This window comes from Sabethes cyaneus, chromosome 3, assembly GCF_943734655.1.
Source record: "Sabethes cyaneus chromosome 3, idSabCyanKW18_F2, whole genome shotgun sequence".
NCBI classification, from domain to species: Eukaryota; Metazoa; Arthropoda; class Insecta; order Diptera; family Culicidae; genus Sabethes; species Sabethes cyaneus.
In genome coordinates this window covers 189,306,760-189,320,204 of record NC_071355.1, presented here as the reverse complement: position 1 = coordinate 189,320,204, position 13,445 = coordinate 189,306,760, and the positions used below count along the sequence as shown (strand labels likewise).

Genomic DNA, 13,445 nt, shown 5'->3' with positions numbered 1-13,445 from the left:
AACCGTGAACGGGTAGAAAATTTTGCGGACGGCGTACTTTACCACACGATTCGCTTCCCTGGAAGCTATTTAACTGAAAGTGAGCATTAACGATCAAGTAGTATCGGGCGATAATCAGGCAAGTTAAATTTTATTTTCGTTAGCCTTTGTGGAAGCGAATATGGTAAGATTGTGCTTGGCTTGTCTGGGCAGAAAAAATTTGCAACGACTCCATCTTTCTTTTTACATTTATCAATTTGCAGTCCAAAAAGATGTCCCGCTATCCGCACGATGCTAAGGTTTACGTTGGAGAGCTGGGCAACAACGCCAGCAAGCAGGAGATCGAGGATGCCTTCTCGTACTACGGACCGTTGAGGAATGTTTGGGTTGCCCGTAATCCACCCGGCTTTGCGTTCGTAGAATTTGAAGACGCACGCGATGCAGAGGATTCGGTTCGTGGTTTAGACGGAAGGACGATTTGCGGTCGACGGGCACGGGTCGAACTGTCCACCGGTAAGGGCGGCCGTGGATTCCGCGGTGGCGGCAGTGGAGGACCACCTCGCGGTAAGGGCGGCCGTGGTAATTTCAATCCAGATGATAGATGCTACGAATGCGGCGGACGAGGCCACTATGCCCGCGATTGTACCAAACGTGGACGCAGCAAGGGACGTAGAAGGTAAGTTGATGTTTACTATTTGGCTTAATTGTTTTTTGTGGTATTTTTTGATACCAAAGGTCCGGGTAGTTTTGTGAGATGGGACGAGGTCTTAGAAGGAATTTTGATTTTTTAAATAGCGAAGAACTTCTGTCCCATCTTGCATTGTTAACTGCCGGGTTGTTTTCGAGTATAAAACTGAAGGAAGATTTTTATTCTGGAATTGATTCTCACCAGAGTAGAGAGCGAAGCAACGAAACAGAGACTAGGGTTTCCTGACTGATTCAATGGTCGTCTTCCCCCGTTGGGCCGCCAAGTGATACTTTGAATCAGTCAACGAAACCGCCTTCGAAGCATCCTTCAGATAGTGCGAGATGGTGATCAACGCAGAAAATGTCAACGAAAACGGCGAAATCTGCGTAGAGATCATCGTGCTTGTAAATCAGCTTCTGATTCAGCTAAGAGTCTTCTGGTTCCGAGCAGTGACAAACCTACTTCCTTCCCTGCTGAATTGCGACTGCCGAGACCCGATATACAGCGCGATCTGCTCAGTTTGCATCTGCTAGGCAACGTGCGTTCCTCGAGTATAAGAAACTGCGAAATTCCTTGCGTAGATATCGTCCATAGCTTATAAAAGAAACACACCACTCAAGTCAAGTCTGCAAGTCTTCTGTGTAGTCTACTAGAGCCCATCCGTCTCGTACAGATACTGCAAGAGCGTTTCTACCCAAGCTTCCCGTGAGTGTTCCTTTTGTTTTAGATTATTTTGAACTACAGAGAAAAAAAAAGTTGTTTACAGGATTGTCATGGCTAGTAGTTTTTTGCGAGATTTCGTTAAAACATGACAAAGTAATGCGAAATGGTACAATTAACATTGCATTTCATAACAAAAACATGCGCTGAGCCTTTCAACGAAACTACGTGCTAGTATGTAGGTCTTTATCTAATGTCATGCGCTCCGTGTGAAATTTTTGATAACTATTGCTCAAACAACGCAAATTACAGAAAACGAAAACTAAAACTGGTTCCGTTGCTTATGATCTGTCAAGCGAGGAAACACGAAAAAAATATAAATTTTGTAACATCTTAAAATAGATGAACTGCAGACTACTCTCGAAGAGCTCATTATTAGTTTGAGCATTTGTACTGAATGTTTCAAGTGAATGAACTTATATCTTTCTATGGTGTGGATACCTTGAATTTATTATAGGGCTAATCTTTATTTCGAGGAAAATTGAACATAAAAGCCATTAATCAAAAACGACACGATAATTTTATTGCCAGCCCATTGCATATTTGAGCAATTGTTACCAAAAATATTCCTGCAACATAATACTCTTCATACTACTTGTTATTTTAGCATCTTCTAATCTATTCTTTTTTTCCTCAAATCATCTGCAACAGATCGCGTAGTCGCAGCCCACGTTCACGCTCTCGTGAATTGCGCACCCGTTCAAAGAGCTACAGCCGTAGCCGCAGCCGAGACCGCGATCGCGAGAGAGACCGTGACCGCCGAACCAGGTCGAAGACGCCGAAGAAGTCGACCCGCGGTCGTTCTATTTCACGCGACCGTTCCAAATCTCCCCGCCGGTCCAAGACCCGCTCCAGGAGTCGGTCGCGCACTCCGCGTTCCGCGACCAGATCACGCTCCAGATCGCACCGCCGCAACGGTGCGTCTCATCATGACTAAATAATCTCTCGGAGTCAAGTCCAACCAAGCTTTGTTGTAAACTCTGACTTTCGAGACATTGATGCTAAAGCAAAGGACCCCGCTTTTTAGGTGGAAAAACATCTTTCACATTGCAGGCTTCATATGAATGATATGTATTTATAATCTAAACAAAACATTACCCCGACAGTTCTTTTTTTAAAATCTTAAATTTATTCCCTACGATATGAGATTAACGTATCTGGTTTGATCAAATTTGTAATTGAACGCTTTTAGGGTCAGTGAGTCATAGCCACTGATGTGTGAGTCTACACAATCTCAGCTCTCTACGCTGATCTTGCATAAGAAATAGCAATTAAGATACGTTTTATTAGACTCAGCGCAGAGATCTGCATTTAACAGTTAAAAACTTATGCAGTTGAGCAGTAGAATAGAAAGCTCTGTCGTAACAGTTGCTTAAACAACCATTCAAGCAATGCAACTGTATCCCTTTTATTTTACAAGTTAAGATTTGATCGTACGGAAAATAAAGTACATGAATAAATGAAAGCTTGGGTCTTATTTTAAATGCTTCTCCAAATGCATCCAATACAGGTGCGGAAGGTGATTGTCGACGAAGATGGAAGAACGTGAGATCCGGGTAGTTATAAGATCAACTATAAATTACAGAGGCGACAAGGCACTCAAAAACCGCTAAATTTTGAATCAAAACGGAGAGTTACCTCTATTTGTGATGGTACTCTCCGTTTTGATTCAAAGTTTAAATGTGAGAATAATGCTCTAGTAGTTGCGATTTACGAACATTTACGAATTTACCTCAATGGTTACGGATTACATCGCAAACTGAGACCCCTTTGGATTAAATATATACCTACAGATAGAAGCAAACAATTTGATGCCGTTAATATTAATAGCATCTTGGAGGCAGTCGAAGTCTTCGACTCGAAGATTTGGGTATTTGAGGCTCGTATAACTGGTTGAAATCATATCTCGAATACAGAGTACAATTTGTGAACCAATACACTCTTGTTCGTATACTGTACACACCGGAGTACCGCAAGATAGTCATCTAGGGTCACTGCTGTTCGTGCTCTGATGAACAAACTGACTAAAGTTATCTCCCACGCAAAATCTACGCAGACGATGTGAAACATTTTTCCTATTAGGCCTACGGATGATTGTTTGAACAAATACTGACAAACACTCTGAGAAATGCAGATTAAAAGTAAGCACGACTTACTTAATTGGCCTAACGTCTTATGACAAGGCCTGCGCAGTATAATTTCTCCATCTGTTTCGGTCCATGGCAACTGATCTCCAGTTCCGCGGGCACCCAGTGCTCGCTAGATCTCGCTCCAGCTGGTCTTGCCACCTCGCTCGCTGTGCCTCTCTTCGTCTTGTTTGATTTGATGCGAAAACCGTTTTTGCAGTATAGTTGTCCGGCATTCTAGCAACATGTCCATTTGACAGTACCGTCTCAGCTGAGCCAAATATGACAATGTTATATATGGGACATTTGTGGAACTAGCTCTAATCAACAATTTTTCTGAACAAAGTTTTGCTATATCTTTTGTAGTTACGATGCTACAACTAGCGTTGTAATTCAATTAGTGACTAAATGAACGTTCATTTAGTCCCTAATAAGATACTAGCATTGTAGCGCTGTAACTACAAAAGATACAGCGAAACTTTATTCAGCAAAATTATAGCTAATAACCTTTTCTACAAATGTCTCATAAATAGCTTTGTCATATTTGGCCCCGTTAAGACGGTACTGTCAAATGAATCAAAATTGAGTCAAAGTGATCGAACCATCCCTGGTGGAGTCCGTAGTAGGTCCGACTTCCGCTGATAATACGTCTTTTAATCTCACGGCTGGTATTGTTGTCCTCTGTTGCCAGTGAGCCAAGGTATACGAACTCGTCGCCTACCTCGAACTCATCCCCGTCGATTACCATGGTACTGCCCAAGCGAGCCCTGTCGCGCTCGGTCCCGCCCACCAGCATATACTTCGTTTAGACGTATTTATCTTCAATCCAATCTTCTCTGCTTTGCGTTTCAGTCTGGTGTACTGATCTTCCACCACCTCAAATGTTCTGCCGACAGCATCCACGTCGTCAGCAAAGCAGATAACAGACTGGATTTATTGAAAATCGTGCCCCGCATTTCGATCGCCGCTCGCCTTATAACACCTTCAAGCGCAATGTTGAATAGCAGGTAGGAAAGACCATCTCCTTGTCGAAGTCCCCTGCGAGATTCGAATGGGTCCGACAACCCACCCGAGATTCTCACACAGCACTGGATCCCATCCATCGTAGCCATGATAAGTCTAGTAAGCTTACCCGGAAGCCGTTTTCGTCCAAAATTTTCCATAGCTCTTGTCGGTTTACGCTATCATATGCGGCTTTGAAATCGATGAACAGGTAGTGCCTGGGGACTCGGAATTCGCGGCACCGACCGACCCTCCATGAAGCCGGCCTGGTAACTTTCCACAAATCTATTGGCTATTGGCGATAGTCGATGAAAGAGGACTTGAGACAGCACTTTGTAGGCGGCATTCAGGTAGTTCTCACAATCCAGCTATCACCTTTCTTGTAGATAGGGCAGATAACCCCGTCTTTCCACTCCTCCGATAGTCGTTCCGTATCCCAAATCTTGACAATCAGTTGATGCAGACAGCCGGCCAACTTGTCCGGGCCCATTTTAATAAGTTCCGCTCCAATGCCATCTTTTCCCGCTGCATTGTTGTTCTTCAGCCGCTGGATGGCTTCTTTAAGTTCCTTTATCGATGGGGGCGGCACATCTTCATCGCTTGCTGCACCAATGTGGTCACTTCCTCCGCTATCATGGTCTTCCGCCTGAACGCCATTCAGGTGTTCATCGTAGTGCTGCTTCCACCTTTCGATCACCGCACGGTCGTCAGTCAAGATACCTCCTTCTTTATCTCTGCACATTTCGGCCCGCGGCACGAAGCCTTTGCGAGATCCGTTGAGTTTCTGATAGAACTTCCGTGTGTCGTGAAAGCGGTACAGCTGTTCGAGTTCTTCGCACTCCTTCTCCTCTTGGTGGCGCTTCTTCTCCTTGAAGAGTCGGGTTTGCTGCCTCCGCTTCTGTTTGTATCGCTCCACATTCTGACGGGTGGCTCTGAGCAGCATTTGTACCCGCGCTGCGTTCTTCTCAGCCAATATCTGCTGGAATTCCTCGTTAAACCATTCGTTACGTCGATTCGGTGCCACACTGCCTAGGACGTTCTCCGCTACGCTGTTAATGGCTGTTTTCACGGCATTCCAACAGTCCTCAAGAGGGGCTTCATCCAGCTCACCCTCTTCCGGTAGCGCGGTTTCGAGAGATAACGCGTAGTTTTCGGCAACCTCCGGTTGCTTCAGTCGCGCTAGATTATACTGTGGCGGGCGGCGGTATCGTATGTTGTTCACAACAGATAGTTTTTGACGTATCCTTACCATCACTAGGTAGAGATCTGAATCAATGTTAGCGCCCGGATAGGTTCTGACGTCAATAGTGTCTGAAAAGTGCCGACCATCTATCAGAACGTGGTCGATTTGTGATTCTGTCTGGTTGGGTGATCTCCAGGTGTACCGATGGTAGAGGTTATGCTGGAAGAAGGTACTACGTATGGCCATGTTCTTGGAGGCGGCGAAGTCGACAAGTCTTAGGCGGTTTTCGTTCGTTTGCGTGTGGGCGCTGAACCGTCCAATCACCGGTTTGAATTCCTCCTCCTGACCAACCTGAGCATTACAGTCCCCGATGATAATTTTGGCATCATGTCTTTGGCAGCGGTCATATTCACGCTTCAGCTGCGCGTAGAATACGTCTTTGTCATCATCGGTACTTCCGAGGTGAGGGCTGTGCACGTTGATTATGCTTATATTGAAGAATCGGCCCTTGATTCTTAATCTGCACATTCTGGGGTTGATCGGCCACCACCCGATCACCCGCTTCTGCATCTCGCCCATCACCACAGAACAGAAGTGGAAGTCCGAACGATTCGGCGATCAAAACTGGTAACAGAGTCTTTTGTTTTTATTTTTCTTTAGGAAGGTTTTCGCACAGAAGCGAATAACAGCAATATAAGCAGAACGCTCGCTGCCAATCGCATAGCAGCTTTCACATGCTTTCGTGTGCATTCGTATGCGTTCGTGTGTTTTCGTGGAAAAAAGTGACTCACCACCGCCAGGTTCGCTAGTATCTGTAGAAAGTAGCGTGTACGTGTTTGGATTTCTACTTCCACTTCTGTTCTGTGCCATCACTATAAAACACCCCATCGACATCTCTATATCGAACTGCAGTAAACGTCAACGACAGCATGTCCGGGGCTCAAAATTTGACAGCGGGCCCAAATCAAACTGCTGGCAGTTGAGTGAAACGCAGTGCTGACATGCTATCTCATTTTCGCACACACGAGATGTTGGCGGCGAAAACATGGTTGTCTGCCGATGGGGTGCTATAAAAGCTGTGCCCAGCTCGTGTGTATTGCCGCAGCTCTGGTAGATGGTATAAGGTTTTGCAAGGTGACGTCACGAATGAACCGGAATGAACGCAATTCACCCATTTGACATCCACTCGTGGTTTGTTTACTATTTGTTAGGCGAACGCGATATGCATAAATTGGAGTTAAATGTTTTAAAAGCGTATTATCCAGCAGTGTCGCCCACCAAACTACTCGGAATGGCAGTTTTTGTACTTTTCTGACTGCCGTTAAGGCCTTTAAAAGCAATATTCAGTTTCAACATGTTAACCCATGTTCTAAGTGCATGTAAACAAACCACTGATAGACGTCAAAGAAGTGAGGTTATGCTCGCCCGTGCAAAACCTTATGACCATCTCTATCCAGCTTTTTACGAGCCATAATGGTGGACGTGTTCGTAATATTTAAACGGCATTTCTGACATTTCCCTAATACATCGCACGTTTTCTTTCCGTACATTCCTTTAGTTTTACCGTGAACGCTCGGAAAGAAAACGAGCCATGTATTAGGGAAATGTCAAAAATGCTGTTAAAATATTACGAACACGTCCGCCATTATGGCTCGTAAAAAGCTGGATACGTACGTACCATCGTTCCTTTCCAGCATACCTCCTGCAGCGCTACGATGTCGAACTTGCGGCTCTTCACTTCTTTAGAAAGCACGTGAGTACTTCCGAGGAAATTTAGAGAACGACAGTTCCATGTTCCTAATTTCCAATCGTTAGTCCGTTCTCGTCGCCTGGGTCTTTGCCGATTGTTCCGATTAGAGTTATTATTATTACTTACGGAGTCCATTGCTTTGGTTTTTTTTAGTGGTTCAGGCTTGCAAAGCCCGCAGCCAACCCCACAGTATCGCCGGAGGGCCAACGTAGCTCGAAGGAGCCCTCCTCCCCTGTCAGCATACGACCTTGATTTCCACCGGGGTTGGTTACCCGATCTCCACCGAGGTTGCTCGTATCACGGCTGGTACCACGAGGAGTTAGGGGTAGGAGTTGCTAGGTAAGAGGTTGTGAACCACTGTGGGGTCTATTTTATGCCCAGTGTACAAGGCACCGATGGTACGCATTACCAAGCCGTTTACCAGCCAAAAGTAATCACGAACAAGTGCTCAATTATAACACTCGCCAGGAAAGCTAGTCCGGTGATATTCGATTATGGGACCTATTTTGAAGAGCAACTCGACTCAGTTACTGTCGAGTGTTGAGTGCTGGGAGAACGGGCAGCTTTTTAGCGATCGACTCAATCGAGTTACTCTACAAAATCGTGTCGTATGTGACTTACATAATACCAAAAGTAGACCAATCGAGCAAAGTGACACTCGACGTGATTTTATAGAATAGGGCCCTACATATTTATCAGGCTAAAGTTGGGTCTCGTGGAAAATGTCCGGGACCTAAGTGTAACATTCGACTGCTCGCTTACTTTCATTAGACACATCGACAAAGTGAGCAATGAGAGCTTGAAATAATTTTCACTAGTCAAAAGATTTGGTCGTGGCCTGGACGATTCTTATGTAGTATCGCATTTGCAGAGAAAGATCGGTTTGTGCTTGCGACATTCGCCCTTTTGTTAGTTCTATCTTCAGTTGTTATACTGGGCATATTTATTTAATAATCTACTGTTTTAACAATAAACAGACTCAAAAAATCTAATATCTATTATTTTCGGCCGTATCCGCAATACTGACTAAAAACGTTGGGCCGTATTCACGTCGTGTCGATCATGCGTCACCAGCCGGTCAAATTTCGATCACGAGTAATCAGCTAGCAGCTCGCTGCCGGTCAATGTATAACGTCGGCAAAGCTTATTCACCATTTAATATAGACATATCTTCGACAAGCTTACCGGATAGCAAGAAATAAAATTTTTGCTTCGCCTATGGTAGAGCCTTTTTCTTCGAACGGGACTCTTAGTCACTACCGCGTCGGAATCCTGCGAAAAGAATAGAATTTGACTAGTTTGGGAGCGCCACGCTGATAACAATATCACTCGCCTTACGTTGGGCGCGTTTGAACAGTTGCGAGCCGGGCACTCGTAGTCATCGCCGTCATTTTGTTCGCGTTGTTTGAACAGTAGTGCGAAACAGTTCCGTATAGGTTCGAATACTCCTAATTGGGTACTGACACCTGCTCGCGTTGAAATTGGTACTCGAAACATTGTGATGTTGAATATTTGCACCTACAACGTGCAAATTGGAAGCAGAATTAATACTTGAGGATTTAGGGGGGCTATAGCCTCCGGCATTTTTTCGACCATTTTATTTCCTTGGCATATTAAAATTAAATGTACATTGATGCATGGGAACTTTAAGTAGTGATGCATATAAAAATTACTCTCAAGTTTTTATTATGTAAAGTTATCTAACTATAGTTTTTTCTTAAACTTAAAAATCCAGTTTAATTTTTCTAGGTTACGCCACGTTACGCCAATGGACATTATAGGGTAACCAACGTATTTTGGACCCCTTTAACAGCTGTACATAATTTGGACACTTACAGCAAAATCAAATGGAAGTGTCCAAATTATGTACAGCTGCTGATGGGGTCCAAAATAGGTTGGTTATCCTGCAATTGATAGCACCTACAGAGACTATCCAGCTTTTTACGAGCCATAATGGTGGACGTGTTCGTAATATTTAAACGGCATTTTTGACATTTCCCTAATACATCGCACGTTTTCTTTCCGTACATTCCTTTAGTTTTACCGTGAACGCTCGGAAAGAAAACGTGCCATGTATTAGGGAAATGTCAAAAATGCTGTTAAAATATTACGAACACGTCCGCCATTATGGCTCGTAAAAAGCTGGATAGTCTCTGTAATAGCACCATGAATCATCACGTTTCATCTGTTGCAATTTCGTTTTTGCATCGTTTGAGAAAAGACCTGAAAGTGGGTGGAAAACATGTCATCTAATTTATTCTGACTAATCTTCAATTGATTAAAGTCTAACTGTGTAGTGGGCTTGGATAAGGCAAATTAGGAAAGATATGTCTCATATTGCAAAACATTTGAGTCATGAAATAAGTTTACAAAGTAACACCATTGTTGACTCCGCTTTGGAAGCTTTGAAAAGTGCTATTATAGAAGCCAGGAACAACTCTATTCCGGAAGTCCAAAATGAAATCTTCAGTAGCTTATCAGACTGCATAATGTACGTAGGCATCAATATCAACGAACTCATTAGTCCGCTTTGAAAATTATTTATAGAGATTTGTTAAAAGAGATAAAATCTACTGTTTTACCTGACTCACTGCGAATATGCGTGTTATTGAAATAAAACGTCACCATGCGTTTTATTCGTTTATAACGCATATGCAGCTAATATCGATAACAACCGATTTTTTATAAGTTGTGCTTTTGTTATTGCATTTAACTTGTAAAAAGTTGCATAAATAACAATTCAGTTTCACAATACAATTATTGCGTACTACTAGCACTTGCAATATAATGTTTAAGTACGTTATTTTTAGTGATCAAAATCAACGATATTTTCGATACAAGGGCGATATTTTTCGAAACCTTTCGAACCAACACGATACCGCGAATACAACGCTATGCGCAGTGAGTCAGGTAACACAGTAGGATAAAATAGAACTAATTTGATGAACGAAAACTTTGCGAATAATGTTAAGCAGTTGAAACCTTCTTTAAACCAGTTTTGGAAATTGCCAAAAAATTTGAAAACGCAGACCTGGCCTCAGGGCACCACATGCATCAAAGAACTGCAATTCTACAACAAACTGTCAAAGTTGCCATCAGAGGCATCACACACTTTTGTGCCAAAACGCAACAACATCATTAGTACACCTCGCTCAACAAACTGAAATGTCTGAAAATGAACAGGAAGCTTTACCTGTAATATCCAAACAGGAGTCTACCTTGACTTCCTACGCTACTAGCATTCGGGCCAACTATTCTAGAAATTTTGAAAATTTGCAACCAACAGCTGTCGTCAAGGTCTTGGGCAAAACAATGTTTTCCGCGAAGTTCGAGCATTAGTAGATTTTGCCTGCATGAGTTCATTGATCACGAAGCAAGCCTTTCAACGTCTGGGATTGAGTAGACGTAACGCCAGCGTCTTTGTCAGCGGTATAAATTCAGGAAAGCCCAGCCGAACGGAAGGTGTAATAAAGCAACATTACAAATCTCGTCTCGATTTAATGAGGTGATCACCATCACGGTGGAAGCGCTGATCCTGAATCGGTTCGTGCCTGACCAACCGGGTCACAAATTTGATGTTGATTTTTGTAACCTGCGTGACGCATCCCTTGCAGATCCCAGTTTCAATAATTCTGGTAAGTGGTAAGGTCGATCTTTTATTGGGCATCGAAGTTTTTTTTCTCCATTCTAGAACCAGGCCAACTGATGGATCCTCGAGGCTATCCAATTGCACAAAACTCCACCTTTGGTTACTTAGTTGGTGGCCGTTTCAGCGCCGAAGCGGATACCAGATCCAAAAGAGTAGTGAGCCTAACTACTGAAGTTAATCTAGATCGAAGACTGCGACAGTTTTGGGAACTACTAGCCGAATTGTTGCTGGTCCATAATTCCAAATGAAGTGCCGCTGTTTATTTTAAAATTAATAAACTGTAAAGCATTTTATCCATTATAATAGGTTTTTAGCTTAGTTAAATTAAGAAAAGTCGTGTCATATATACAAATTAGTAATAATTTATACAGTGATAGATTACAATGCAAGTTGTTGCGATATGTTCAAAAATAAACAATGATTGTTAATTTGCAGTTTGCGATTAGTGATTAGCGAAATTTCCACGATTGTCGAGCAAATTGTATCGGTTAGCGAATTAGCGGTGCCCAACGCTGGATATGTTGTCTTTTTGACGTTTTTTCGTCATTTTATTGTTGTCTTTCAGATGCCTTCTCGGTGTCTTTTTGTTGCCTTTTCGTATTTGTCGTCTTTTTGTTATCTATCGGTTGTATTCGTGTTGTCATTTCATGGTCCTTTTGCCACCATCTAATCGTTTTTTGGAATTTTTGTCGATTTTATAGTGTACGTTTCGCACTTTTTGTTGTTTTTTTCGTTTTGCCATTTTCAGATGTCTTCGTCATTCTTTTGTAGTTTTGTTTGTTTGTCAACACAACAAAAATGTCTGCACTGATCTTTTACTGTCTTTCTGTCGTATATTCGACATCTTTTCATCGGCTTTTTTTGTTGTGGTTTTGTTCTTATTGTCGCTTGTTATTTCCTTTGCATTTTTGTCGTTTTTCGTCGTCTCTTTTCGTCAATCGTTCATCATCTTTTCATTACATTTTCGTTATCATGACGCCGTTGTCTCTTCGTTTTATTTTCTTCGTGTTTTAGTTATGTTTTCATCGCCTATTTGTTGTGTTTTCACGCGAAAACAGTAAAGCTAAATAACGGAAGTTGAACAAGTATTCCTTCTATTTAGTTTTTAAAAAGCAGTCTTATTCGCTTGAGGATTTATAGTTCTACAGTTCTAGTTAAATCGCACTACAGAAATTGTTGCTATAATGCGAATTGTCTACAGTCAGAGAGAGAAAGCCTGAAACTTAAGAATATCATGTCAACAACCCACATAATCGTAAGGAGTTCCATCTGCTTTTAAAGTTAAAAAAAATGCAAATTCATATTGATAGCATGGTCATTAAGGTGAATCTCCCTTTTTCAATTCACTAGAGAAAGGCCTCTTCATAAGAGCTTTTCGAGATATTATTCACTGCATGTAGTGTACTCGAGCGTTTGTGTGAAAATGTGTCCCTCTGTCTCCTAGGTCTGAACTTCACTAAAAGCATAATATGTACTGTGATTGGCAAATGAATGATATCTTACGTTTTTTCTGCATTTTTTGTGAAAAAATATATTTTCTGTTTTTGAAGTTTACATTACATATATCAGTGGTTCTTTACATATCCAATCATGGATTTGAATAAGTTGTTTTAAAAGTTAAATTATCATCACACTAATGCGTAAGGGTGGTTCAGAGGTAAACAACTAATATTTCTAACAGCATAATTCAACTACCATTAGAACCGGTCTTGATCACAATCTTTTCAGCATCGCATGTGGTGCGCTTCCGTCAGGTTTAGTCTTTTTTGCAGTGGTAGCACGAGCAGTTGGTCGCAGATTTGAACGTCAGGTTTCTGATTCCGTTGACACACAGAACGCGCACCGAAACGTCTTCGGTATCCATTATGTTACAGCACTGACCAACCGACGTAACCGGTTGACTTGGCCTATGCGTCCCGACGGCAAACGGTGCCGATGGAACTGCAAAGGATTCGCAGAATCCCCGACAGGCGTTGGTTGTTATCGAGAACTCTACGCAGTCCGGAATACTAACCTTTCTCGTATGACCTATCGGAAAACGTTAGATATATTATTCAATAACATTTCTTAGCCACAGACGTTTGTGCATGTTCAGATATACTGACCAACTTTATGGCAACCGGGTTTCTGCCATGCTTCTCGGCTGCAAGCTGTCATCACTGCAAGCAGTAAAAGCACAGCCAAATTCACTAAATGCATCTTATCGCACTACCGAAGCACAAGTTGAATCTAATGATTTGCCAACTGTCGGCCCAAAATTAGCACTCGTTATTCAGCATGATTACAGTGATCCAATCTAATAGGATTCAGCAGGCAAGACGACGTTCGTCCGAAGGCGCACTTTAGAT

At 42.6% G+C, this 13,445-nt stretch overlaps 2 protein-coding genes across 3 annotated transcripts; one reads left to right on the top strand and one right to left on the bottom strand.

Annotated features, from left to right (window-relative positions):
* Window positions 1-2,838, top strand: LOC128741266 (serine/arginine-rich splicing factor 7). Of its 2 annotated transcripts, none has more exons than XM_053836950.1 (3): window positions 1-118; window positions 243-655; window positions 2,039-2,838. In XM_053836950.1, the coding sequence occupies exons 2-3, from the start codon at window positions 252-254 to the stop codon at window positions 2,322-2,324; spliced, it is 690 nt and encodes a 229-aa protein (XP_053692925.1). In that variant the 5' UTR covers window positions 1-118; window positions 243-251; the 3' UTR covers window positions 2,325-2,838. The 2 variants fall into 2 exon arrangements, with proteins under 2 accessions (XP_053692925.1, XP_053692924.1); XM_053836949.1 differs by having other exon boundaries at window positions 1-163.
* A 10,015-nt stretch (window positions 2,839-12,853) lies between these two features.
* On the bottom strand, window positions 12,854-13,296 carry LOC128743311 (thyrostimulin alpha-2 subunit). The gene is made up of 2 exons (XM_053839865.1): window positions 13,203-13,296; window positions 12,854-13,125 (listed from the first exon to the last, which is right to left on the bottom strand). Exons 1-2 carry the CDS (start codon window positions 13,294-13,296, stop codon window positions 12,854-12,856), a joined length of 366 nt encoding a protein of 121 aa, XP_053695840.1.
* Window positions 13,297-13,445: the final 149 nt, after the last annotated feature.

Coding starts and splice junctions, on each gene's coding strand:
- LOC128741266 (XM_053836949.1), top strand. Junction 656..2,038: donor CGCAGCAAGGGACGTAGAAG/GTAAGTTGATGT, acceptor CATCTGCAACAG/ATCGCGTAGTCGCAGCCCAC.
- LOC128743311 (XM_053839865.1), bottom strand. CDS start 13,296: ATGCATTTAGTGAATTTGGCTGTGCTTTTACTGCTTGCAGTGATGACA. Junction 13,126..13,202: donor ACCCGGTTGCCATAAAGTTG/GTCAGTATATCT, acceptor GTTTTCCGATAG/GTCATACGAGAAAGGTTAGT.